At 43.0% G+C, this 26,326-nt stretch overlaps 1 protein-coding gene across 3 annotated transcripts in view; it reads right to left on the bottom strand.

The window, feature by feature from the left end:
- Positions 1 to 532: 532 nt before the first annotated feature.
- The window catches only part of DYRK1A (dual specificity tyrosine phosphorylation regulated kinase 1A), a 156,838-nt gene continuing 131,044 nt past the window's right edge, over positions 533 to 26,326 (bottom strand). For all 3 annotated transcript variants that reach the window (XM_050916370.1, XM_050916350.1, XM_050916360.1), the window contains 6 exons: positions 11,406 to 11,692; positions 8,325 to 8,471; positions 7,777 to 7,917; positions 7,182 to 7,488; positions 6,713 to 6,837; positions 533 to 3,750 (listed from right to left, as the gene is read on the bottom strand). In XM_050916370.1, coding sequence (XP_050772327.1) covers positions 3,130 to 3,750; positions 6,713 to 6,837; positions 7,182 to 7,488; positions 7,777 to 7,917; positions 8,325 to 8,471; positions 11,406 to 11,692 — 1,628 coding nt within the window. In that variant the 3' untranslated portion in view covers positions 533 to 3,129. The remainder of the gene's footprint in view (positions 3,751 to 6,712; positions 6,838 to 7,181; positions 7,489 to 7,776; positions 7,918 to 8,324; positions 8,472 to 11,405; positions 11,693 to 26,326) is intronic.

The following is a 26,326-nucleotide window of genomic DNA, read 5'->3' as shown; positions in this document are numbered from 1 at the left end:
CTAAAACATATGTGCTAACTCAACCAAACGATATGGGCTTGATGCAGGAATTACCAGGTAAAATTCTATGCCCAGTGTTCTGAATGAGGTCAGACTAGATCATTATTATGACCCGTCTGGCCTTGAAATCTATCAATTGATTATAATAGTAGGAACTCTAAAGTGCATATAAGACGATCTCTGTAATATTCTGAAACTAGTGGATAAGAATATAAACAATTCTGAAATTAAAAACAATATTATATGTCAATTGGAATCAAGCAGGATCAAAATGCGTCAGTGTTTATATACATCGATGACATATACCTTGCTGTTTCAATTAAAAACTCAAAATGATCTGTTACGCCTCCAACTTTTACTTCTGTAATTTTTTTTAAAAGTCTGTGTCAATGTATCTAATATTTACATATTTTACTATAGTTATACCTACCAAACCAAGGTTTGGAATAGGTTAATTGCATAGGAAGATATTACTATGTTTACATTTTTCTCTTAAATTACTTTTTTAAAAAGCACAGTAAAGAGTCTGAGGACAAATTATTCAACTGTTTATCATACATAAGACTGCATGACTATAATACAAAGGGCTTGTCTTTTTCATTTAACGTTACAATATACACAGCAAGTCTGGACTAGATCTTACAATCTGAACACAGGTATTTAACCTTTTCCATGCTGTTTATGTTTACAATGCACAGAAGTCCTGTAACCAAACTGTGTAGTAAAGCACACAAAACTGGACTGTAACATAACACAGTATGCAGAAGCATTGGATTTTATGATTTTTCTTTATGTAAATATTTTTTTAAACTGCTTTAATTTTTGGTGCTTGCTAAAGTGTGGCAACCAACACAGGAAAAATTACCTATATTATATTACCCTTATATTTCTAGACAGCAGTAAGTACTGGATTCCTTTTTATATTGCTGAACTCAGTGCTCTGTCTCTAAGATGAGCGCATTTCAATCATTGTAAACTTTTCTGAACTACTGAGTTCAAAAATACTTTAATTCACAGGCTTGAGATGTCAATACAAAAGAAATATGGATCCCGTGATAGAAAAATTGTGATTTACAAAAACTGACAACCCCCATGTACTCATTTGCATTTATACAGTATTCAGCTGCTGTGTTGCCATTGTTAAGTATAACAAAAGAAAACTTTTGTTCAAAAAAACCTGACCAAGCCAGCCACATGGAATTGACCAGTATAAGGATGCAATATTCTTCTGCTGAACTACGTTTTTAAAGGGCTTACTGGCAGAGGTAGATCACTGCTTCTGTAATATCTAATGGGCAAACAATGTTCTGGGATGGGTAATTGCTGAATTACCCTTATTTTTCACTTCAATTCACTGAGTTTTTATTCATAATATTTATAAAGCTTTATGTGGGCCCATAAATTTAGCAACTGCCAAGCTGACTGTGTTATATTAAGGCAGCATAACCCAAAAATCAGGCACCTGTTAGATACAGCCTGCTAACTTCAGGTCTCTCATGAGCTTTTTGCTTTACTCATACTATTATTTTGGACCTGTTCATGCAATCAAGGTCTTGCCTTCAAGTTTACATTTATGCTAATAAGGAATACAAGAATCAACTGTTGGTTTCATAGCTTCTGAATCTAGTGTCCCTTTTACCTTCAGAAGCCTGAACACATTTAAAATGTAACAGATGTTATAGTCTTGAATTAGATGTCAATCTATTATGTTCAGTACACAGATTACTGTAAATGTATTGGCTATGAATTCAACAACAGTTCCAGTTTTGTTTAAGCAATAGTACAGCCATAATTTTCAACTGACATTTAAAAATGGTCTAATTACACCTTGTGTCAAAGTGCAGAACTGCTACATTATTGGTTACAGACATCTATGTGCTATAAAAACAGCTTTGGTACAATAAATTATCAAAAAAGAAAATAAATTTTTGTAAAATTCACAGCATAATTGTGAGGCAAAAAAGCAGTCACATAAAATTCTGCATTTTTTTAAAATGTTCAGAATGAACAGAAGACATCTTTGTGCAGAAGTAATGGTGGAGAAACCACGTGCCGAGAAAAAGCAAAAGAAAAAAGTAAAAAAGCAGGAAGGGACACAGTTGTAGCTATTTCCATCAAACGCAAACCACTACTTCTGTGACCTTCAACCAATAAGGAAGTCAACTTTATGACACACGCAAAGTGACCTTGCAATACCTTACAATAAGTGGGTCACAAAAGTCTATTTTAAAAGAAAGGCCTCTTGAATTACCCATTCTCTGTTTTCAGCATTAAGGACTGTCTGCAAAAGCATGTCCAAAAGTGATTGCATCTGAAATGGTAGGCTCTTCTAATTTAAGAGTCCAAATCCATAAGGCCAAAGGTTATCTCAAAGACCACCACTTAAGACCTCCCCAAGACTGGCCAGGACCAACCTGTTGATTGCTTCTCAGTGCACCTTAGTTATGAGACCAGTCATATTCCAATACTAGCTGACTGTGGTCTCTAAAATATGAGAGACACAGAATCCCATTACAATTGCTGCTTTGATCCTCAGTAGATTCAGATAAGGAGAGTTCTGATCACCGCCACTTAGCATGCTTACTGTGCCTTACAAACTCCTTTACAACTGTCCCTTTTTACAGCTGAATATTATATATAGTGTAATCTGAAGGTCCCTCTTCCTTACAGTACTGCATTTCTGTGCCCATGTATATTTGGGGAACTTAAAAAACCCATATTACTCAATCCCTCCCCACCAACCTCAAAGGGTCCTTTTATGTAAATCATGTGCAGTGCTTTTAAAAAAAATAATTTGCAACTAAGACCAACATTTGAACATTAACCCCTGTTGAATGAGAAAAAAAAATCTATGACTAGGTTGTGGCAAGTTAAAATGGGAGGAAGGGGGAAGCAAAAGGTGAGACAACACCTCTAAGCTATCCATTAAGGTGGGTTTGGACATGGCTCTTAAAAAAACTTACATTGTCCCTTTGCAATCTTTTCAAGTTTAAAAAAATAGTCAGCTTTGCCCCCCTGTAGCGGTTCAGTGAGTTTATCTCCTCCTGATTCAAGCAGCTTTGCACTTTGTTTTTGGAAAAACACCACTTCTATAAAAACACACAAGAAACAAACTTAGTTTCAGTTTAGTCACGAGCTAGCCACAGGACTTTGCTGAACACAAACTCCTGTCATGGGAGACTCTTCTCTATCAATTCCTTGCCTCATTGCAAGATGTCCTTCAGTCATGTAATGAGCAGGACCTGTATTAGCAGAAAACTGGTATGTGGGATGTCCAGCTATGCCAGTCTCTTGGCGCGGATTAGAATAGACTGTTAAATTCATGTCTATAGCTCCATTTTGTCCGAAGTCCAAGGTATTAGCAGCCACTGGGCGGTTCTGATAGACTTGATTGCCTTGGTTACCAGTAGAAGAGGAAGATGTAGAGGAAGAAGTAGTTGAGGAAGACAGAGATGTCATGGAGTGGTGACTATGGCCCACCTCCATAGAATCCTGGGTGGAGGAGCTATTTGTTGGAGAATTGTAGACCCTTGGCCTGGTCCGGCTACCCAAGGCTTGCTGTCCATGATGATGGGGGTGGGGGTGGGGGTGGTGATGGTGGGAGTTATTCCCATGGTGGTGATGTAATGCATTCTGTTGCTGAGGGGTTACATGAAAGGTGGTTTCTTGAACTGGATGGGTTTCAACGGTGACCTGTGTAGGAGCTTCAGTGCTTGTCCAGCCAAGTGGAGGAGGAAACTGCTGTCGAACCTATGACAGTAGTTTAAGAAATAAAAAGTTTAATCAAATATGTTTTATAAGCCATTTATACAAAGAGCTTAAAAACCATTAAAATTTACTCACTAAATGTAAAAAATAAAACTAAATTTTAAGTAGTATAAAAACTGATAAAAGTACGAAGCTAGAAATATTTCTAATACGCTTTTCTAAATGTATCTTTGGAAAAGAAAAACTAGAACAGAAACTTTAATTTTAATATTGCTGATACACTCAAGAAAAAAATTCTAATTATGTGACCTACTGCAAAAGTTGTAAAAAGCAAATTCAGAGGCAGCATTGTTTAATGGTAGTAATCAGTAAGTATGTGTTTACATAATACCTAGCACAACAGGACCCTGATCTCCGATTGCGGTCTCTAATACTGAAAAACAAATTATTAGTTCAGTAAAAGCTGTTTTATCCTGCATGTTGGGGGAATGGGGAATGCCGGTAAGTGAAAAATGCCAATTAACTCAGAGGGAGGGAGTTTGGGTGTGGGAGGGAGTGCGGGGCTGGAGGTTGGGGAACAGGAGCAGGTGTGGGGAATGGGCTCTGGGAGGAAGCTTGGGTGCGAGAGGGAGCTCAAGGCAGTGGGTTGGGGCGCAGGAGGGAGTGTGGGGGCCCCTCACCTCGGGCAGTTCCCCGCAAGCAACAACCTGTCCTGGGCTGCTTTATAGAGCTTTCCGGTTGGTGAAGTGCCAGATAAAACAGCTTTTACTGTATTAATATTATTAGACAAGCAGTTTGAAGTTTGCGTTGAGATCCCAATAGCATCAGAAAAGTATTAACAACCATACCAAAATATTAGCTAATAAAACTGATTTCATAAGTTTATTTTCATAATTATTCCCCTCACCTGGGAAGAAGTACATTTACTCCTTTTATAATAGCGATGGCAATACTGAGAAGCTCTGTTTTTCCACTAGCTTTATGTTGCAAAGTGATGAGCAGCAATAGCCAATAACTACTACATTTTAGTTTTATTCTTTTATCAGTATATCAAGCAGATATATACTCATTTATATTTTTAACCGATATTTATAGTTCAACGAATAATAAAAGCCACAAAAAATACTACTACTACTTTGCACTTGTATAGTGCCTTTCCTTCAAGAACATTAATATGTCTTAGACACATTAATGTCAAATGGGGATAAAGAGAGAAACGGAACCACAGGTTTACCTGGGGACAGACCCTGCCCTTGCAAGCTCTGTGTGGGTTCTCTGCAATACTGTTGTGACCTTGGCACAAAAAGCAGGAGTGTTTTAATAAAGACTGAGGATGACACAAAGTTGGGAGATATTGCCAATACAGAAGAGGATCGGAATATTATACAAGAAGATATGGATGACTTTGAAAACTGGAGTAATAAAAATGTCATGAAATTTAATAGTGCAAAGTGCAAGGTCATACACTTAGGGACTAACAACAAAAATGTTTGCTGTAAGCTGGGGGCTTTTCAGTTGGAAGCAACAGAGAAGGAGAAAGAGCTGGGTGTATCAGTTAATCACAAGATGACTACAAGTCGCCAATGTGATGCTGTGAAAAAAGCTAATGCAGTCTTAGGATGCATCAGGCAAGGTGTTTCCAGTAGAAAAACAGAAGTGGTAATACCGTTATACAAGGTACTGGTGAGACCTCAACTGGAATACTGTGTGCAGTTCTGATCTCCCAGGTTTAAGAAAGATGAATTCAAACTGGAACAGGTGCAGAGAAGGACTACTAGGATGATCCGAGGAATGGAAAACCTTCCTTATGAGAGGAGACTCAAAGAGCTTGGCATGTTTAGCCTAATCAAAAGAAGGTTGAGGGAAGAGATGACTGCTCTCTATAAATACATCAGAGGGATAAATACCAGGGAGGGAGAGGAGTTATTTAAGTTAAGCACCAATGTGGACACAAGAACAAATGGATATAAACTGGCAATCAACATTAGATAAAATTTGTTGACGGTTTCTAACCATCAGAGGAATGAAGTTCTGGAACAGCCTTCCAATGGGAGTAGTAGGGGCAAAAAACCTAACTGGCTTCGGCTTCAAGACCGAGCTTGATAAGTTTATGGAGCGTATAGTATGATGAGACTGTGTACAATGGCATACTGCCAATCTGTGACTGATAGCAGCAAATATCTCTAACAGCTGATGATGGGACACTAGATGGAGAGGGCTCTGAGTTAGTACAGAGAATTCTTTCCCAGCTGTCAGGCTGGTGGGTCTTGCCCAGATGCTCGGGGTCTAACTGATCACCATATTTGGGGTGGGGAAGGAATTTTCCCCTGGATCAGATTGGCAAGGAATGCTGGGGGGCGGGAAGGGGGGGCGGCATTGGTCACTTGCAGGTTTAAACTAGAGTAAATGGTGGATTGTCTGTAACGTTAAGTCTTTAAATCATGATTTGAGGATTTCAGCAACTCAGCCAGAGGTTATGGTTCTATTACAGGAGTGGGTGGGTGAGATTCTACAAACTAGATGATCATGATGGTCCCTTCTGGTCATAAAGTCTATGTTCAAACTGCTCTTTGGGATGGACTGGAAGATTTATGACTATTTGAATTCTCTGGTCCTTAACAGGGAAATGGAAGAAAAGCTGAAAGAGCCCTAGAGGCTCACTGTTGCTGGCACTCCATAGTTAGGGAGTGGGGGATTCTTCCTCCTTATAGCTGCAGGATTCCCCAGTACTCAGCCAAATTATTAAGACTGCCGGTACTATTTAGGCCAAAATGACTTACCCAAGATATTCACAAAGGATTATCTGTGGAAGAACTGGGACTAGCAAAATCCAAGTCTTCCAATTGCCAGTTCCATGCCTACCCCACCTTTTTCATCACTTTGAAGTGTTAATTAGCATAAATCTTGATGTTACAGGATAGTTTATGGATTCAATCTATTCAAAATATAAAAGCAATTGCAGTTTTATAAATGCATCAGGGAGAAGCTCTGTTCAAGAGCATACCTGTGGACTGTGTGTTTCACAGTCCATAGCTTGGACAGCAGCAGTGAAGTGTCCACCACTGTGACGATGTTGATGTGTAGGGTCTGACCGAGCCCTTCCACTGTTGCTTGTCCCAGAAGATCCACCTATAAGAATCATATTACAAGCAATAATAGAACAGCAGCAATATTTACAGCATTCCATAGACCAACTATGTTAGGAACATAGTCTTAGGCTTTGATCTTGAAGCAATTTATTCCTTATAAAGCAGAAACAGGTCTACATGAAAAAAATTCTACTGGATTTTTAAGTTACAGGTTGTAGTGGAAATCTATTATGAATTTTTAAACATTTTTGTTTTTAAAAAGACAGGCTTTCAGAAGTGAAAAAATGAAGACATTTATATGGAAAAATTGCTGACTTGAAATTTTTAATAATATTTTCTCTTTAAAATAATACTGTCTTGACAATTTACTAATGAGACATGTACCTGAGCTTGAAGATGTGCTAGAGGTGGTTCCTGAAGACTGGGACTGCTCCATGGCAGGACTCGTAGACACACTGTTACTTGTATTTGTACCTTCATCTGCTGTTTTCTTGAAGAAACTGTGCTGCAGGGCATAATAAGGTTGAATTCGGGTTTTGGGGTCATAATCAAGCATCCTTAAGATGAGGTCTTTGAACTTCAAGTAGTCAGCTACAGTATGACCCGATTCCCCAGCACGCCGTCCGCCTGGTCCCCCTGTTTCAACTCCAAGTATATTGTGAAGTTTACGAGTTCCTGGTGGTTTGTACTCCTGTTGAGAAGTTGAAAGTTGATTGTCATTCAAGTTATAAGCTAGACTTTACATTATCACTGTTTAAATAAATCATAAAAGAAAAATCAATCAAATGAAAGTCAGGAGTTATTTGTCAGTACTGAGAACATTAATAGATTTAATTTTCAAATCAATTCTATCATACTGAATATTAAATAGTGTTAAAATTAAGTCTTCAGAAGAACAAACATTTTTAATCGGTACAATAGTTACCACAGAAACTTATTTAGAACACACTCCATCCCTTATCTAGGATACCTAACCTACCCTTTTCCCATCTTTGGTCTTCTTTAAGTTCCAAGTGCCATCTGGCAACTTCTCAAAGAACTTTCTTGCTTTTGGTGCTTGGTCAAGAATGTGAGCAGGTGCTATACCCAGAACTTCCACTATTTTATTCATTTGATCCACCTGGTTCAAAAGAAAGAATAGTTATAAAAACAAATGTAGTAGATAATTTGGCAACGAGATGAAATCTAAAATTCAAGGTAGACATATGGGAAGAAAACTAGAACTACCTAAAAAAGCTGTTGAGTTACAAATCAGCTGTAACATTTGAGAATATTAATTCTTATGTAAGAAACAAATACACAAATAAGTCCAAGTATCAACATTTGCAGAAATCAATACATTACAATTTGATATAAGCAATCTGTACTTGAGACTCCTATCAAAAGATATTCCTACTGCTAAGTTGATGCCAATTCTTAGACAATTAAACAGACTTCCTCTGTGTGTGCCTTACAATTGATTAGATCAAACTCCTGATTAGAAAGAATGAAGAATAAGATCACTTCTACCGTTGGGAATTTACACACCTCGTTTGCTCCACTAAAGAGAGGTTCTCCAGTGTGCATTTCTACTAAAATACACCCAAGGGACCACATGTCAATTGCAAGGTCATAAGGCATTCCCAGTAGTACCTCTGGAGATCTATAAAAACGACTCTGGATATATTGGTATATCTGGAATAAACACACAGAAAGATAATGAATAACTTCTGAAAAGCCCTGTCCTGATTTAGACATTAGTGACTTATTAGAACTTTACCACAGAAAAGTATTTTTGAGGCTGGGGAGGATGAAAAGGGAAATCGGGAAATTTAATAATAAACATAAAAATCAGAACTTGTACTTGAAATCTCAGATATTTACATACCAATACTTAATACTAGAACTCTCCTGAGCCCTAACATCTGCTACACATCTTTAAAAATAAGGCTTTACTCAAAGTGATCCTTCTTTGTTTGTTTAAATTAATCTTTAAGAAAAAATAGGATTTCTCCCTATTCAGCCTAATATCCTCCTCTGAATATCCTATTCAGATTTCTGTTCGGTACCCACTGGGGGTGGGGAACATCCCTCTTCACACTCCTCCCAACACTCAACTGTTGCAAACAAAAAGGGGATAGAATTCTTACTCTTTACAAGTAAAATTTCAGAAATGCTTAAGTGACTTGCAAGCCTAAATTCCATGTTCAAAAGTGTTCAGGCCCTTAGGAGCCCCAGTCCCATTGGCTTTCAATGAGACTTAAGCTCCCAAGTCACTTAGATGCTTTTGAAAATTTCTTTCTACAGGATTCCTAGTCATCTGTATGACTGACACTCCTGTTTTAGAGCGGTCAGGCAGGGAAAGATTACTATGTATGGCAGATACATATGGTTGCATCTGAAGACGTGGGGGTTTTTTTTTTACTCACAAAAGCTTATGCTCAAATAAATCTGTTAGTCTTTAAGGTGCCACCAGACTCCTTGGTGTTTTTGTGGATACACACTAACACGGCTACCCTCTGATACTTATGTATGGTGAGATGTTTCTTCACTGACTGAATGCCATTCAGACAGTGAAGAACCTTTCTGCACACTAGGATATATTGGGATTCAATAAACATGCTCCATGTATCTTGAAATAATATCTATGAGCAGACTACCATTAAAAACTAAACTAGGTGGAGAGTTCAATTCTTCCTCAGGAAGGGAGAAGCTTTTGGAATCTGCTAAAATAACATTTATGTATTTATCTACAATTACAGTAAACGGTTTAATCCAATTTTTTTTTTAATGCAAGTGAAATTAGTACACATTGAAGGTGCCAGATAGATAGCCCTGAATACTGAAGTAATCTATTTATCCTCAAAACACATACGGCATAAATCATGGCAATCTAAGGGCATGGCTACACTTGCACATGTAGATGTAGAGCACTGAGAGTTAAACCAGCCCTCGGAGAGCGCAGTAGAGAAAGCGCTGCAGGGTGTTCACACTGTCAGATTCAAGCACACTGGCATGGCCACATTAGCAGCTCTTGCAACACCACAGAAAGCAGTGCATTGTCGTAGCTATCCTAGCATGCAAGTGGCTGCAACATGCTTTTCAAATGGAGGAGTGGGGTAGAGTGTGTTGTGTGTATGTGGTGGGGGGAGAGAGTGGGTTTTTGGGGGGCTGAGAGCATGTCAGCATGCTGTCTTATAAGTTCAGACAGTAGCAGATCCCCCTGCCTCTCTCTCTCTCTCTCTCTCTCACTCATAGCAAGCAGCATTCCACACTAATGGCTTGCTTTGTCCCGGAGCAGAGAAGCATGCCAGCTGGCAAAAATGGAACTTTGAAAGGACATATCCGCATTCCTACAGCCAAGTTCAAAACAATGACAAGAGTGGTCACTTGACTTAAGGGGATTATGGGACGTTTCCGGAGACTGATTAAAGTGCAGTAATGCAACACCTCATTCACACTGATGCTGGGGCATTTCAGCCGAGGCGCAGCAAGCGTTATGCTTCTCATGGAGGTGGATTACCAAGAACGCTCCAGCTGCAGAGTCCAGGTGTTCTAAGTGCCTTGCCAGTGTGGACAGGTCGTGAGTTAGGGCGCCTGGGGCTGCTTTAATATGCTCTAACTTGCAAGTGTAGCCAAACCCTAAGTCTTCCTTTGCTGCCCAAGCAATGTGCCTCTATTCTAATCTAAAGGAACCATCTCCAGAACATAGGGTAATTCAGGCCCCTATTACACAAACACTTAAATGCATAAATAATTTTACTTACTCTAATAATCCCATGAAGTAAATGCAATTACTCATATGAGTAAAGTTACTCATATGCTTAATGTTTGCAGAATTGAGGCCTTAGTCACTAATCCCATTCGATTTTCTGTCTTGGGAGAGACTGTCAAGAACATGGCCAATTAGTGCTAATTTTGGTGGTGGATTTTGTGATGTGGACTGAACCACTGGACAACCATTAGATGACAGTGTCTCAAGTTTTTCACCCTGGAACTGAATTTCAGCTAGCGAAGTAGATGTTAGAAGTTACACACACCATCAGCAGTCCCCTGAGCTATCCAGTATTCCCAGTCTACCACTTATTTTCTTCTATTCCTAACAATGATACACACTTTATGACAAAAGATTAATGTTATGGAAATGGTGTTCTCTTTAAAAAAAAAAAATTAAAAAGAAAGTTACCTCAAAGCTCTCAGTCTGATTGGCCTTGTATTAAAAAGCCAACTATTCTAATGTTACTATCAACAAATATCTTGAATGTTTTCACTTACCCATACCAAGCAATATCTTAAAATCAAAAAAGGAATTACAAATACAGAAAAAGAAAATACTAATGAAAATATTTAATTTGTTACCCTTGTACTATATTAAGCTCCAACTGTTAAATGTAGATGTCTTTTGCATTATGAAATAGCATCAGGAAAATTAACTGGGAATTTGTTAAAGATATTTTTCATATGCACCCTTATGTTGCCACATCATAAAAACAAATGAGTGTTTAATATTAATCAACATAAGCAAAGCTGAAATTGGCAATGAGAGAGTGTTAGGATTGCTTAATCTTATTTTTAAATGTTCCTCAAGCTTCTAATCAAACAAAACATTAACATTTATGTAACACCCACCCTCTGCCCAAGTTGGCAAGAACTGCCAAAATCAACAATCTTGATAGCACTTCGTTTGGGGTTACAGAGCAGGATATTCTCAGGTTTTAGGTCACAGTGAATGATACTAAGTTCAGGAGTCGCAAGGAAAAGCAGTGCAGTGCACATCTGCTGTGCAAACTTTCGTGTCAGGTTCAGTGAGACACCTCTGAAGTTGGTGTTCCGCAACAGGTCATAGAGGTTGTAGGACAGCATTTCGAAAACTAAACAGAGATGGTTTCGGAACATAAAGTGGCGTTTCAAATGCACTAAAAGAGGGAAGAAAATAATTTTGCATTAGAAGTACATATTCAATGTGATAACTAACAAATGCAAAAATACCACAAATTATTACACAAGGTGCTTCAAGTACCTTATAGGATTAACTTCCAACATATTTATTAAAATAGGTGCCAGTTAGCAATAATTTCTGATTATAGTCATTTATCAAAAACAATATTCACTTAACACCTCATCAATCTGATTGAAATGATTGCACAAGGAGGTGAAATAAGAAAAAACAAAGAAGAGACATTCACAGAAAGGAAAGGAAGCGAGTGAGAAGAATGTAGTAAAGTGAAAAATGGGAAGGGATGCCAAGTATGGATCTGCATAGCATGTGAGCCATGGAGCTGTAACAATGTGATCATAAGGGATTTTTATTATATGAATATCTTACAGCATCTCCCAGGTCTAGGAGAAACACATGCAGACTGCCTCTCTAAAACAGGGTTATATTTTCTCATTATTAAAAGAATTAAAATGTCTAAGATATCTGTAATCATTCAGCTAAGAGGAAAAAAAAGTAATTCACTTTTCTGGGGAAGAAAGAATGGGGTAAAGGTAAGAAAAGATTAGGCAAGATTACTAGCATCTAGAAATAGTTTCTTGAGTAAAATTTTGTAATTATCGAGGGAAGTGGTCACTTGCCTTTCCAGAGGGCAGTATTAACAATTTTAACCAACAATTCCTGCATGATTTAACTAACCACGAGAGGTATAAAGTGCAAATCACAGGTCACAGCTTTCCAAAATGTAATTGAATAAAATGGGCCAAAATCCCAAAGGCATCACTCTCATCTGTCCCATTTAGACATAACAACAACACTTGGTATTGGTGGAAATGGAAGAAAGGTGGTGTAGAGAAGATCCATGGATCACAGGATCAGGAATGCATCCAAAGTAGTCTCTGGACTCTGACGCTCTCTGGGGCAGAAGCGATGAGATTTCCTGTACACCTGATGGTGAACCAGTTCATAGTAGGGGAACCCCATTCGATGAATATCTATTGAGTCACATCTTTTATGGACAACACTTCCTGTTGTCCGCAAACTTTCTGCTGAGGTGATCTGACAGTACACTGTGTATTCCTGGAAGATCAATCTTCTTCAGGCAACTTTATGGAATATGAAAAAAGTTCTACAGTTGGGGTACCTCTTGACACAGCAGAATGGATCTGATTCCACTCTGCTTGTTTAAGTAAAACATGCTAATGTTGCCTGTTATGACTTACACGGTAAGCCGCTTGATGGCTGGTAGAAAGATCACAGAAGCTTGATGACTGGTTCTTAACTCTAGCATGTTTATGAGAAGAGTTGTTTCCTTAAGGTGTCCAAAACCACTGCATTTGCAAGTCATCCAAGATGAAGCTCCCTGCCCAACATGGATGCATCTATCAGTGTCTTTTATAGAACTGGTGAGGGAAGAATGGAACCCCTTTGCAGACTTCTGTCAGGTCTATCCACCTCTAATCATAACAGGACTCATGGTGGAACAGGAACCAACATGTCCAGATAATGTTTGCTTGGCTGATATACAGATTTCAGTCACTTTTGCAAACAGGACGAGAAAGTTACTCATCTTGCAGTAACTGAGGTTCTTCGAGATATGTGTCCCAGTGGGTGCTCCACTCTAGCTGACGGTGCGTCCTGGCGCTGTCGATCGGAGATTTTCGGTAGCAGTGCCTGATTGGGGCGCACGCACCCAGATGGTATCTCCCGTCTAGTTGGAATCTTCAGGAGTGCGTGCGCACCACGCCCTCGTCAGTTCCTTCTCTACCGTGGAGCATCCAACTAGTACTCCAAAGTAGAGGGGAGGAGGGCGGGGAGTGGAGCACCCACAGAGAGACACATCTCGAAGAACCTCAGTTACTGCAAGGTGAGTAACATTCTCTTTTTCTTCGAGTGCTGTCCCTGTGGGTGCTCCACTCTAGGTGAATGCGAAGCAGTACCCACTATGGTTGGTGGGACTTTGGAGATGCAGCAGTGAGTACAGAAGATAGTACTGTATGGCCTACTATTGCGTCTGCCGAGGTGTCCTGCGTGAGAGCATAGTGTTTTGCAAACGTGTGTTCTGTTGACCATGTGGCCGCCTTGCAGATATCAGGAATGGGAACGTTGTGTAAGAAGGCAATGGATGCCGACATGGCTCTAGTGGAATGAGTTCTAATGTTGTTGGGCGGTTGAAGACTCTTCACCCAGTAACAGGATCTGATGCAGTCAGAGATCCACTTGGATAGACGTTGTTTAGAGATGGCCGTGCCCTTTGATCTTTCGGCAATGGAAACCAAATGTCGTGGAGACTTGCGAAATGGTTTAGTCCTTTCTAAATAAAAAGCAATTGCTCTCCTCACGTCGAGAGTATACAGGGTTGTATCCTGCAGAGTTTTGTGAGGTTTGGGATAGAAAGTAGGTAGGTATATAGGTTGGTTGAGGTGGAAGGTCGACACCACCTTAGGAAGAAATTTAGGATGTGGTCTCAAAGTGACTTTATCTTTGGAGAAGATTGTGTAGGGAGGGTGGGCCATGAGGGCACTCATTTCACCCACTCTCCTCGCTGATGTTATGGCGACTAGGAAAGCCACCTTCATGGACATATGGAGGTGAGAAGAGGCAGCCAACGGCTCAAATGGAGGTTTCATGAGAGCATGAAGAACGAGGTTAAGATTCCATGTAGCCACTGTTGGATGAATTTCAGGGTAAAGAGAGAAAGTGTTTAATGGTGGGGTGTGTAAAGAGTGAGTATCCATCCAATAGGTCATGGAAGGTGGTAAGCGCCGCCAGGTGCACTTTGATGGAGTTGAGCGAGAGTCCATCCTGTTTTAGTTTCAGGAGGTAGTCTAGAATGTTAGGGAGGGTCACATTATTGGGTGCTAAATGTTTATGCGAGCACCAAAGAGCAAAACATCTCCACATCTGAAGGTAGGTTTTACGAGTGGAGTCTCTCCGGCTGTGCAGGAGGATGTACTGGACCTCATAGACTCATAGGTCAGAAGGGACCAATCTGATCATCTAGTCTGACCTCCTGCACAAGGCAGGCCACAGAACCCCACCCATCCAATTTTATAACAACCCCTATCCCAGGATCGAGTTATTGAAATCCTCAAAAATGGTTTGAAGACCTCAAGCTGCAGAGAAACCACCAGCAAGCGACCCGTGCCCCACGCTACAGGGGAAGGCGAAAAACCTCCAGGGCACCTGCCAATCCGCCCTGGAGGAAAATTCCTTCCCGACCCCAAATATGGCGATCAGCTAAACCCTGAGCATGTGGGCAAGAGTCACCAGCCAGCACCCAAGAAGGAATTCTCTGCAGCAACTCAGTACCCATCGCATCCAACATCTCCCCGCAGACCATTGAGCAGACCTGTCTGGTGGTAATTCAAGATCAATTGCCCAAATTAACGATCCTATCATAACATCCCCTCCATATACTTATCAAGCTTTGTCTTAAAGCCAGGAAAGTCTTTTGCCCCTACTACTTCCCTCGGAAGGCTATTCAAGAACTTCACTCCCCTAATGGTCAGAAACCTTCGTCTAATTTCAAGTCTAAACTTCCTAATATCCAGTTTATACCCATTCGTCCTCGTGTCTACATTAGTACTAAACTTAAATAATTCCTCTCCCTCCCTAACGTTAACCCCCTTGATATATTTATACAGAGCGAGCATATCCCCCGTCAGCCTTCTTTTGGCCAGGCTAAACAAGCCAAGCTCTTTGAGTCTCCTTTCATAAGGCAGTTTTTCCATTCCTCGGATCATCCTTGTAGCCCGTCTCTGAACCTGTTCCAGTTTGAATTCATCCTTCTTGAACATGGGACACCAGAACTGCGCACAGTATTCCAGATGGGGTCTCACCAACGCCTTATATAACGGTACTAACACATCCTTATCCTTGCAGGAAATACCCCGCCTGATGCATCCCAAAATCGCATTTGCTTTTTTAACAGCCGTATCACATTGACGACTCATAGTCATCCTGCTATCAATCAGTACCCCAAGGTCCTTCTCCTCCTCTGTCGGTTCCAACTGATGCGCCCCCAACGTATATCCAAAATTCTTATTATTAATTCCTAAATGCATGACCTTGCACTTTTCACTATTGTATTTCATCCTATTTCTATTACTCCAGTTTACAAGGTGGTTCAGATCTTCCTGAATAGTATCCCTGTCCTTCTCCGTGTTAGCAATACCCCCCAGCTTCGTGTCATCCGCAAACTTTAGTAGCACATTCCCGCTCTTTGTGCCAAGGTCAGTAATAAAAAGGTTAAATAAGATCGGTCCCAAAACCGATCCTTGAGGGACTCCACTGGTGACCTCTTTCCAGTCCGACAGTTCACCTTTCAATACGACCCTCTGGAGTCTCCCCTTTAACCAGTTCCTTATCCACCTTACAACTTTCATATTCACTCCCAGCTTTTCCAATTTAACTAACAGCTCCCTGTGCGGAACCGTGTCGAACGCCTTACTGAAATCTAGGTAAATTATATCTACCGCATTTCCTTTATCTAAGTAATCCGTCACCTTCTCAAAGAAGGAGATCAGATTGGTTTGACACGATCTACCTTTAGTAAATCCGTGTTGCAATTCGTCCCGATTACCATTGACCTCTATGTCCTTAACTACTTTCTCCCTTAAAATTTTTTCCAAGACTTTACATACTACAGATGTCAAGCTAACAGGCCTATAATTACCCGGATCACTCTTATTCCCTTTCTTAAAAATAGGAACTACATTAGCAATCCTCCAGTCATACGGCACAACCCTCGAGTTTATCGATTGCTTAAAAATTCTCGCTAACGGGCTCGCAATTTCACGTGCCAGTTCCTTTAATATCCTCGGATGGAGATTGTCCGGGCCCTCCAACTTCGTCCCATCGAGCTGTTCAAGTACGGCCTCTACCTCAGTTGCGGTAATATCCACTTCCATATCTACATTCCCGTTTATCTTCCCTCCATCATCGCAAGGTTCCTCACTAGTCTTATTAAAAACTGAGGCAAAGTACTTGTTTAGATGTTGGGCCATGCCTAGGTTATCCTTAACCTCCATTCCATCCTCAGTGTATAGCGGCCCCACTTCTTCTTTCTTTGTTTTCTTCTTATTTATGTGGCTGTAGAACCTTTTACTATTGGTTTTGATTCCCTTTGCAAGTTCCAGTTCAATGCGGCTTTTAGCCTTCCTCACTTTATCCCTACATGTTCTGACCTCAGCAAGGTAGCTTTCTTTACTGATCCTGCCTTCCTTCCACTCCCTGTAAGCTTTCTGCTTTTGTCTAATCCCCTCTCTGAGTTGCTTGCTCATCCAGTTTGGCCTACAACTCCTGCCCATGGTTTTTTTCCCCTTTCTCGGGATGCAGGCTTCCGACAGTCTCCGCAGCTGTGACAAAGTAATTCCAGGCCTCCTCCACATTTAAATCCACTAATTCCTCCGTCCAATCCACTTCCCTAACTAATTTCCTTAACTCTTTAAAATTAGCCCTCGAGAAGTCAAAAACCCTAATCGCAGATCTACATTTGTTTATCCTTCCATCTAGTTTGAACTGAATCAGCTCATGATCACTTGAACCAAGGTTGTCCCCTACCACCATTTCTTCTACGAGGTCCTCACTGCTCACCAACACCAAATCTAAAATGGCATCCCCTCTGGTAGGTGCTTCAACTAATTGATGAAGAAATCCATCCGCTATCACATCCAGAAAAATCTGACCCCTATTATTCGTGCAAGTACTCGTCCTCCAGTCTATATCCGGGAAGTTGAAGTCCCCCATAATCACACATTTCCCCTTTGTGTTTACTTCATTAAAGACATTAAAGAGGTCTCTATCCATATCCCAATCCGATCCCGGCGGTCTGTAGCACACCCCAAGCACTCTCTCAGGGGAAGCTCTAGTTGCTTTTTTACCCAGTGTGATTTTTGCCCAGACAGACTCTGTCTTATCCATTGCATCGCTTCTTATTTCGCTACATTTAATTTCATCATTGATGTACAAGGCTACTCCACCACCTTTGCCTTTCTTCCTGTCTTTTCTAAACAGCACATAGCCTTCAATACCCGTGCTCCAGTCATGAGTACTATTCCACCAGGTTTCGGTAATCCCTATAATATCCGGCTTCACTTCCTGCACGAGTAACTCCAGTTCCTCCATCTTGTTACCTAGGCTCCTCGCATTAGTGTACAGACCTTTTAATTTTCGGCGTTTGGTGTCAGTGACATTCTTTCCCCCGTTGTGCACAAACTTTCTACCACCAGCATCACCCGTTACTCTGGTTTCTACGCCACTATTCCTCCTTGGATCAAATCTTGGGGCCGCAAGGGTATCCCCGCTCAATTTGTTTACTTCCCTCTCCAGGTTATATTCTGGCGTGGAGATCTCCCGAACATCTCCCAACCATCTCCCCCAACTTCCTAGTTTAAAGCCCTCTTGATGAGGTCGGCGAGCCTCCATCCTAGACCTGCTCAGAACAGGCTAGTTCATGGGTTTGGAACCATGAAGGAACCAGGCTGTGAGGTGGAGCTTTTGGAGCTGAGGGTGAAGGACTCGTCCTTTGTCCTGATAAAGGAGGTCTGGCCTGTTGGGGAGAACCCATGGGTGATGGGAGGACATGCGGAGAAGGTAGGGATACCACCTCTGTCTTGGCCAAGCCGGGGCAATAAGGATGACCTGGGCCTTGTCGTCCACAATCTTCCGAAGAACCCTGTGTAGTAGAGGGATAGGTGGGAAGGTGTACAGAGGTAGTTGTCCCATGGGATGAGGAATGCATCCCCTAAGGATGCATTCCTGAGTCCCGCCCTGGAGCAAAACCGGGGGCATTTTCTGTTTCGGGTCGTGGCAAAGAGGTCTATTGACAGCGTGCCCCAGTGGGAGAAAAGCTGTTGGAGTACTGCGGGGTGCCGTTCCCATTCGTGTTCCGTCGGGAAGTGTCTGCTGAGTGCGGCGGCAGTAGTGTTGTGACAGCCTGGTAGGTAAGATGCGATGATCTGTATTTGATGTCGTATGCACCAATTCCATAGTCGAATGGCTTCCATGCAGAGGGAATGTGATCGTGCTCCCCCTTATCTGTTTATGTAATACATACATGCTATGTTGTCTGTTAAGACTCACAGGTATTTGTTCTTTATGAAGGGAAGAAAGTGAAGGCATGCTCTCCTCACTGCTCTGAGCTCTAACAGATTTATGTGTAGATGTGTCTCTGATGCAGACCACCAGCCTTGCACCCTGTGTTCCGCTAGATGCGCTCCCCAGGCAATCAGGGAAGCGTCTGTGGTGAGCATGAGTGTTGGGGATCATTGCTGGAAGGAAACCCCTGTGCAGAGGTTTTCTGGACTTGTCCACCATTTTAGGGAAGTTATAACATGAGGCGGAGGAGTTAGCAGCATCCCTAAGGGATGTCTGCTGGGTTTGAAACTGGAGTTGAGTCAACCTTGGAGGCATCTCATATGTAGCCTGGCGTGTTGGATCACGAAGGTGGTAGCTGCCATGTGACCAAGGAGCTGTAGGCAGATTCTTGCTTCCGTCCTGGGATGAATAGAGAGCGTATATATGAGCTGCGTGATAGCGAGGAATCTGTTGTATGGGAGCGAGGCCCTGCTCTGGGTTGAGTCGAGACGAGCTCCAATGAATTCGATTTGTTGCGTGGGTATCAGGGTAGATTTTTGGATGTTTATTTGGAGGCCTAGGCTGTGAAAAATGGAGATGGCGTGGCTTGAAGTGTCTCGCCATAGGAGTCACCCCTGATGAGGCAATCGTCCAGGTAGGGGAAAAGTGTGACCCTGTGTTTGCATAGGTGAGCCACAACCACGGCTAGGGTCTTGGAAAAAACTCTTGGCGCTGTGGAGAGTCCAAAAGGGAGAACTCTGTATTGGAAATGATCCTGACTGATTGTGAATCATAGGAAGCGTCTGTGAGCTGGATGTATTGATATATGAAAGTACACATCTTGTAGGTCGAGGGCTGTGAACCAGTCCCCTTGATCCAATGCAGGTATTATTGTGCCCAATGTGACCATTTTGAATCGTGTCCTCACAAATTTGTTCAGTTGGCGTAGGTCTAGTATAGGCCTCCATCCCCCGGTTTTTTTCTGCGTTAGAAAGTGATGGGAGTAGAAACCTGTCCCTTGGTGTTGCGTCGGCACAGGTTCCACTGCGCCTAGTTGCAGAAGGTGTGCCACTTCTGTGTGAAGTAACTGCTAGTGAGAGGGGTTTCTGAAAAGGGACGGGGAAGGGGAAAGGGTAGGAGGGTAGGATATGAACGGGATGGAGTAACCGGTCTGAACTATTTCGAGGACCCAGTGGTCCTGTGTAATCTGCTGCCAAGCATGTTGGAAACACTGGAGGCGGTGGCCAAATGGACAAGTGGTGGAATCAAGGGGTGGTCATGCAGACCCTCGACCAAAGCTTCAAAACTGTTGTTTATTGCCTGGTGGCTGGAAGGTGGTGGCTTGATTTTGATTTTGTCTGCATTTGGGAGGTGTAGTACGATTTCTAGTTATGTTGTATGGTCTGGATTGAGGGCCAAGTACTGATGTGTGCGTGGTCTTCAGTAGGATTGGTATCATTGTCTTCTGGGAAGTGATGAGTGAATGCCCAGGGTGCGGAGTGTCGCTCTTGAGTCTTTCATGGTGTGGAGGAGTTCATCAGGTTTTTTTTTTCGAGAAGAGTTTTTCCTTATCAAAAGAGAGATCCTCCACTTTGGTCTGGAGCTCTTTAGGAATGCCTGATGCAGAGAGCCAGGAGGATCTGCGCATAACCACAGCAGGTGCAGTGGTACGGGCTGCTGTGTCCGCTGTGTCTAAGGACGCCTGTAGGGCCATTCTGGAGATCAGTTGTCCCTCAGACAGGATTGATCTGAAGTCTGCTCTTCTGTCCTCTGGGATGTATGAGGCAAATTCGAAAAGCTTATTGTAATTATCAAAATCATAGCTGGCGAGGAGAGCAGAAGAGTTTGCAATCCTGAATTGTAGTGTAGAGGATGTATAAACCTTGCGGCCCAGGACATCAAGGCATCTAAGATCCTTGTCTTGCAGGGTGGGTCGATATTGTGACTGTTTGGTCCACTGTACAACTGCATCAATGACAAGAGAGTTCGGTGGTGGATGAGAAAAAAGGAAGTCTGCGTCCTTTGCAGGAACGTAGTATTTACGTTCGACCTTCTTACAAGTTGGTACTAGGGAAGCTGGAGTTTGCCAAAGAGTGTCAGCAGGCTCCATGAGTGCTTCGTTTATAGGGAGCGCGATTTTCGAGGGCGCAGACAGTTGAAGGATTTTGAGGGTTTGTGCTAAGTCTCCTGAACCTCTTCCAAGGGGATATCCTGACAAAGTGCAACCCTCCTAAAAAGATCTTGAAATTGTTTGCAGTTATCCACGGTCAGTGGAGGTGGAGGGAGGATGGCTTCATCTGAGGCTAATGGAGAGTTAGGGTTAGGTGAGTCAGGATATGGTGCGTAGCTCCCAGTCTCAGGAGGGGGCTCAGGCACCCTGGAAGTGGATGGAGAAGGAGATTGAGGCACTGATGGAAGATGATTGGTAGGAGGATTCTGCCACGGGTACCACTGCAGCCAAGGCATGGGGTAGGAGAACCCAGGCATCGCCCACGGGGGGGGGGCAACATAGGGAAACTGAGGCTGCTGAGCTTGAGCCATGATCGGAGGTGGTAAAGATGCCTGTGGAGGAGAAGCAGGAGGGGAGAACTCCACCTGCCGCTGTAGCTCAAGGTCACCATCGGTGAAAGCCAGTTCAGGTGGAGAAAGTGGCAGATCAAGAAAGGAGTCCTCTGTATCTAGGAGCGGAGAATGTGGCTCAGGTGGCACCAAAAGGTCACTGAGTGAGAAGCTGTTGCTCCTGCTCCCTAAGCTGAGCTAAGCCTGCTCTCTGCTCTAGCTCTTTAGTCAGTGAGAGTGAGAGAGTGTGTCCTGCTGTGTTCTGCCTAGAGGTGTCCTGCAGGAGGTCTGCTGCTGGTGCGCGGGCAGAAGAGTGGCTGGGTGCCGACCCTCTTCGCGCTGTCAGCACCGCAGCTATTTTCGTTGTTGAGGCAGAGCGCGCTGGCGGGACCGCAGCAGCTTTTAACGCTGAAACTGACCAGGCTGTAAGTGCCTTGGTCGTTCTGGGTGTCAGAACCGAACGCGCTGCCAGCACCGCGGCCATTGCCAGTGCCGAGGAGGAACGTGGTGCCGGTGCTGAAGAGGAGCGAGTTGTCCGGGCCGCAGTAGTTTGTGGCGCTGAGGGGACCGAGTCAGTAGGTGCCTTCTCTGCGCGGGAGGTCTGGTCCCTGCCTCTAAGCTCTGTCAGAGCGGTTGCTGAGGCGTTAGAAGAGCCTGACGCAGCTGTCTTTTGGGCTGTCAGCACAGGGGGTAGGGATCTCACCGGAGACCCCCTATCCTTGTTAGAGTCTCGTTTGTGAGACTGCTGAGCTTCTTGCCTCCGCTCCAGGGAGGGTGACGCAACGCTCCCCACCGGTTCAGATCTAGCTGGGGAGTGTGTGGGAGCGGGTTCTACCTTTCCCGTCTCCGACAGCGGCTGCAGGGATTTTTCCATCATGATGATCTTGAGGCGCAGATCCCTGTCACGACGAGCTCTTGACTTGAGGCTTGCACAATGGAGGCACTTCGTGGGGATATGGGTGTCCCCGAGGCACTTGACACAATGAGAGTGGCCATCTGAGCCTGGCGTGGAGTCCTGACAGGAGATGCATCTTTTGAAACCTGAAGGTCCTGGCATTATGAGTTAGAGAAGAGTGTCTCAATGGAAGACAAGCCTGAGGGTTTTGTTTTTAACAAAGTAATTATGTAACTATACTAAAGGAAGGGAAACAACTGGGAAGTAATTAATAATTATTTCTATGTTCTTTGTTACTGTTTCCTATAGAGATCAGGGAAGAGAAGGGAACACTGCCCCGAGTCCCGTCTTCAGCCGAGGACGGTTGAGAAGGAACTGAGGAGGGTGTGGGGCGCACGCACTCAGGAAGATTCCAACTAGACGGGAGATACCATCTGGGTGCATGCACCCAAATCAGGCACTACTACCGAAAATCTCTGATCTACAGAGCCGGGACGCACTGTCACCTAGAGTGGAGCACCCACAGGGACAGCACTCAAAGAAGAAAGGTAAAGTCTGGCATGCTGAGTCATAAAGGTACAGTATGCCACACAGGCCAGTAGTCAGATATATTCTGGATTAGCCTGGACATGTGTGCATACCATTGTTGTCGAAGTCTATAATGACCACAATGAACTCTATTTTTTGTGCCGTGGTCAGTAGTTACTGGTCTTTATTTTCGGACTTAATCACGCAAAAGAAGCAGTATCTGCTGGATGAAGTCTGCTACCTGTTGAGGAGACTTTGCACAAATCAGTGAGTCATCTAAGTATGGGAACACTTGGATTTCCAACTTCCTGAGGTACGCAGCCATTCTTTCAAGGCACTTTGAACAGTCTGGCAGCTATTAACAGGCCAAATGTCAGTACTCTGTACTGGTAATAGCAATCTCCCATTAGGAATGTTAGATATCTTATGTGGGCTGAGTGAACTGTGATGCAAAAATGAGCATCCAGGGGATGGAGAGTGGTGTATCAATCTCCTCTGCTCTAGAGATAGGGTAACAGAAGCAAATGATCCTGAACTTGACCTTTCTGACAAAGGCGTTTAGTCATCTTATGTCCAGGACAGACTTCAATGCTCTCTTTTTGGGAATAAAACCCCTCTCCCCCATACTGATGCAGAATTTGTGTTGCATCTGGAGACACACCTCTTAACAAGACACTCTCATCAGAAGGGTCATTTGGGGGAGGTATTTGAGGGTGACAAGGAGACTGGAACTGCATAGTATATCCAATCTCTATTATGTTCAGAACCCATTGATCAATAGCGATAGTGTTCCAGAATTTTCAGAACAGATATAAATGATTCCCAAAAGAAAGAGATGGGGTGGGATGGCATGGGATGGGATGGGATGATCGGTAGGGATTGGTACTCTGCTCTTAAGCAAGCAGTCAAAAATCAATCAAAGAAGGCTGATGGGTCAACACAGCAGTGGAAGTGGAAGATTTCTACCAAGGAAAATGTTGTCATTTCCTTGGTGGATCAAACTGTTTTTTCTGTTGATAGAAACCATGGCATTTGGTAAAGCAGTGGCTTATACTGTTTTCCTTTGAGGGCAGGTGTATAGACTCCCAAAGACCGCAGAGTTGCCATTGAGTCCTTAAGAGAATGTAGTGTGCCTCATCAACCTTGGCATAGAAAAAGCTGCATCCTTTGAATGGAAGGTTTTCAATTGTGACTTGTACCTCCTTAAGAATTCCAGATGAGTGGAGTCAAGAGGACCTTCCCATTGCTATGGAAGCATCCACTGATGTGGAAACTCTGTCTGCTGCACCAAGTGCTGCCTGCAGAGATGTTCCAGCCACAACTTGACCCTCGGCAATGATGGATTTGAATTTATCTATCATTTCCTGTGGAATATTCTCAGTGAATTCTGTCAGTCTCATTTAATATAATCATATTTTGCCAACAAGGCTTGGTAGTTGTAAATTCTTATTTGCAAACTAGAGATGGAACAGTTTTTCCTGCCAAACAAGTTCAATTCTGGGGGGAAATCAATCCTTGTCGTCTCTGGAGATTCATCTATTGGCTGCTGCCAGTGGAGCCTTCTGTGAAATAGGTATAAACTTGTTCAAATCCTTGAGAAGGGGCTTAATAGCACCCATCCGTTCTTTTAGATGTTGAAGCTACTGAGGCTGAGGTTTACCATAGTAATTTGGCAGGGCCTAACAGGTAGTCAAGCTAGTTGATACAGAGGTATGGAGGAGTTTGAGAGTTTGTCTTGGATTACCTCAACAGGAATCTCTAGAGTTGAGGCAACTCCCCTCATAAGATCTTGAAATGTTTTATAATCACCTAGGGTGGACAAAGACTGACAGCCTCATTTGGAGAGGAAGAAGAAACATTTTTGATATAGTCTCCCACAGAATTCTTGCCATCAAGTTAAAGTAGTATGGGCTGGATGAATGGACTATAAAGTGGATAGAAAGCTGGCTAGATCATCAGGCTCAACAGGTAGTGATGAATGGCTCCTGGTCTAGCTGGCAGCCAGTATCAAGCGGAGTGCCCCAAGCGTCGGTCTGGGGCTGGTTTTGTTCAATATCTTCATCAATGATCTGGAGGATGGCGTGGATTGCAACATCAGCAGGTTTGCAGACGACACTAAACTGGGAGGAGTGATAGATATGCTGGAGGGTAGGGATAGAATACTGAGGGAACTAGACAAATTAGAGGATTGGGCCAAAAGAAATCTGATGAGGTTCAGCAAGGACAAGTACAAAGTCTTGCATTTAGGAAGGAAGAATCCCATGCATTGCTACAGACCAAGGACCGAGTGGCTAGGCAGCACCTCTGCAGAAAAGAATCTAGGGGCTACAGTTGACGAGAAGCTGAATGAGAGTCTACAGTGTGCCCTTGTTGCTAAGATGGCTAACAGCATTTGGGCTGTATAAGTAGGAGCATTGCCAGCGGATCGAAGGACGAGATCATTCCCCTCTATTCAGCAATGATGAGGCCTCATCTGGAGTACTGTGTCCAGTTCTGGGCCCCACACTGTAAGAAGGATGTAGAAAAATTGGAAAAAGAGTCCAGCAGAGGGCAACAAAAATGATTAGAAGGCTGGAGCACATGACTTATGAAAAGAGGCTGAGGGAACTAGGATTATTTAGTCTGCAGAATAGAAAAATGAAGGGGGATTTGATAGCTGCTTTCAACTACTTGAAAGGGGGTTCTAAAGAGGATGGATCTAGACCGTTCTCAGTGGTACCAGATGACAGAACAAGGAGTAATGGTCTCAAGTTGCAGTGAGAGAGGTTTAGGTTGGATATTAGGAAAAACTCTTTCACTAGGAGGGTAGTGAAGCACTGGAATGGGTTACCTAGGGAGGTGGTGGAATCGCCTTCCTTAGACGTTTTTAAGGTCAGGCTTGACAAAGCCTGGGCTGGGACGATTTAGTTGGGGGACTGGTCCTGCTTTGAGCAGGGAGCTGGACTAGATGACCTCCTGAGGTCCCTTCCAATCCTGATATTCTATGACTCTGTGAGGTGGGAGAGTCCCAGAGCTTGATTTGCAGCCCGAATGTCTATAATGCAGTTAAACAACCTCTTGAGCCTGAGCCCTGCGAGCCTGAGTCAGCTGGCATGGGTCAGCCGTGGGTGTCTAATTGCAGTGTAGACATACCCTTTTCAGTCAACTGAGAGGATTTATGGTCCTTGAAAATCAAAGGGCCTTGGAAGCTGAAGGGCCCAGAGAAGATCTGTATCTGCTCTCTCTCTCTCTCTTCGAGACTTATGCAGTTTTCTTCCTCTCTAACCTCAGTACCTCCCAGATGAAGATGATGGGCTTTTTAAACTTGGAATGCCAGTTTCAGGAGAAACAGCAGCTGGGGCATTCCCTGAAATGAATCAATCAGATAATTCTTCCCCAGACAAGCTAAAAGAGCATTTTAAATTCAAGACTCTCATCCTCTGGATTCTTTTTGAGAATGATCTGCAGATGGCACATCACTGAAGTGTCCTTCACTCAGATAAATCGAACACCAAGCACACCCACTGTTCAACAGCACTGCTGTCTCACATGAAGGACAATTCTTGAATCCTG

This window comes from Gopherus flavomarginatus, chromosome 1, assembly GCF_025201925.1.
Source record: "Gopherus flavomarginatus isolate rGopFla2 chromosome 1, rGopFla2.mat.asm, whole genome shotgun sequence".
NCBI classification, from domain to species: domain Eukaryota; kingdom Metazoa; phylum Chordata; order Testudines; family Testudinidae; genus Gopherus; species Gopherus flavomarginatus.
Note: the sequence above shows the minus strand (reverse complement) of the source record. Positions and strands in the feature narration are given on the sequence as shown.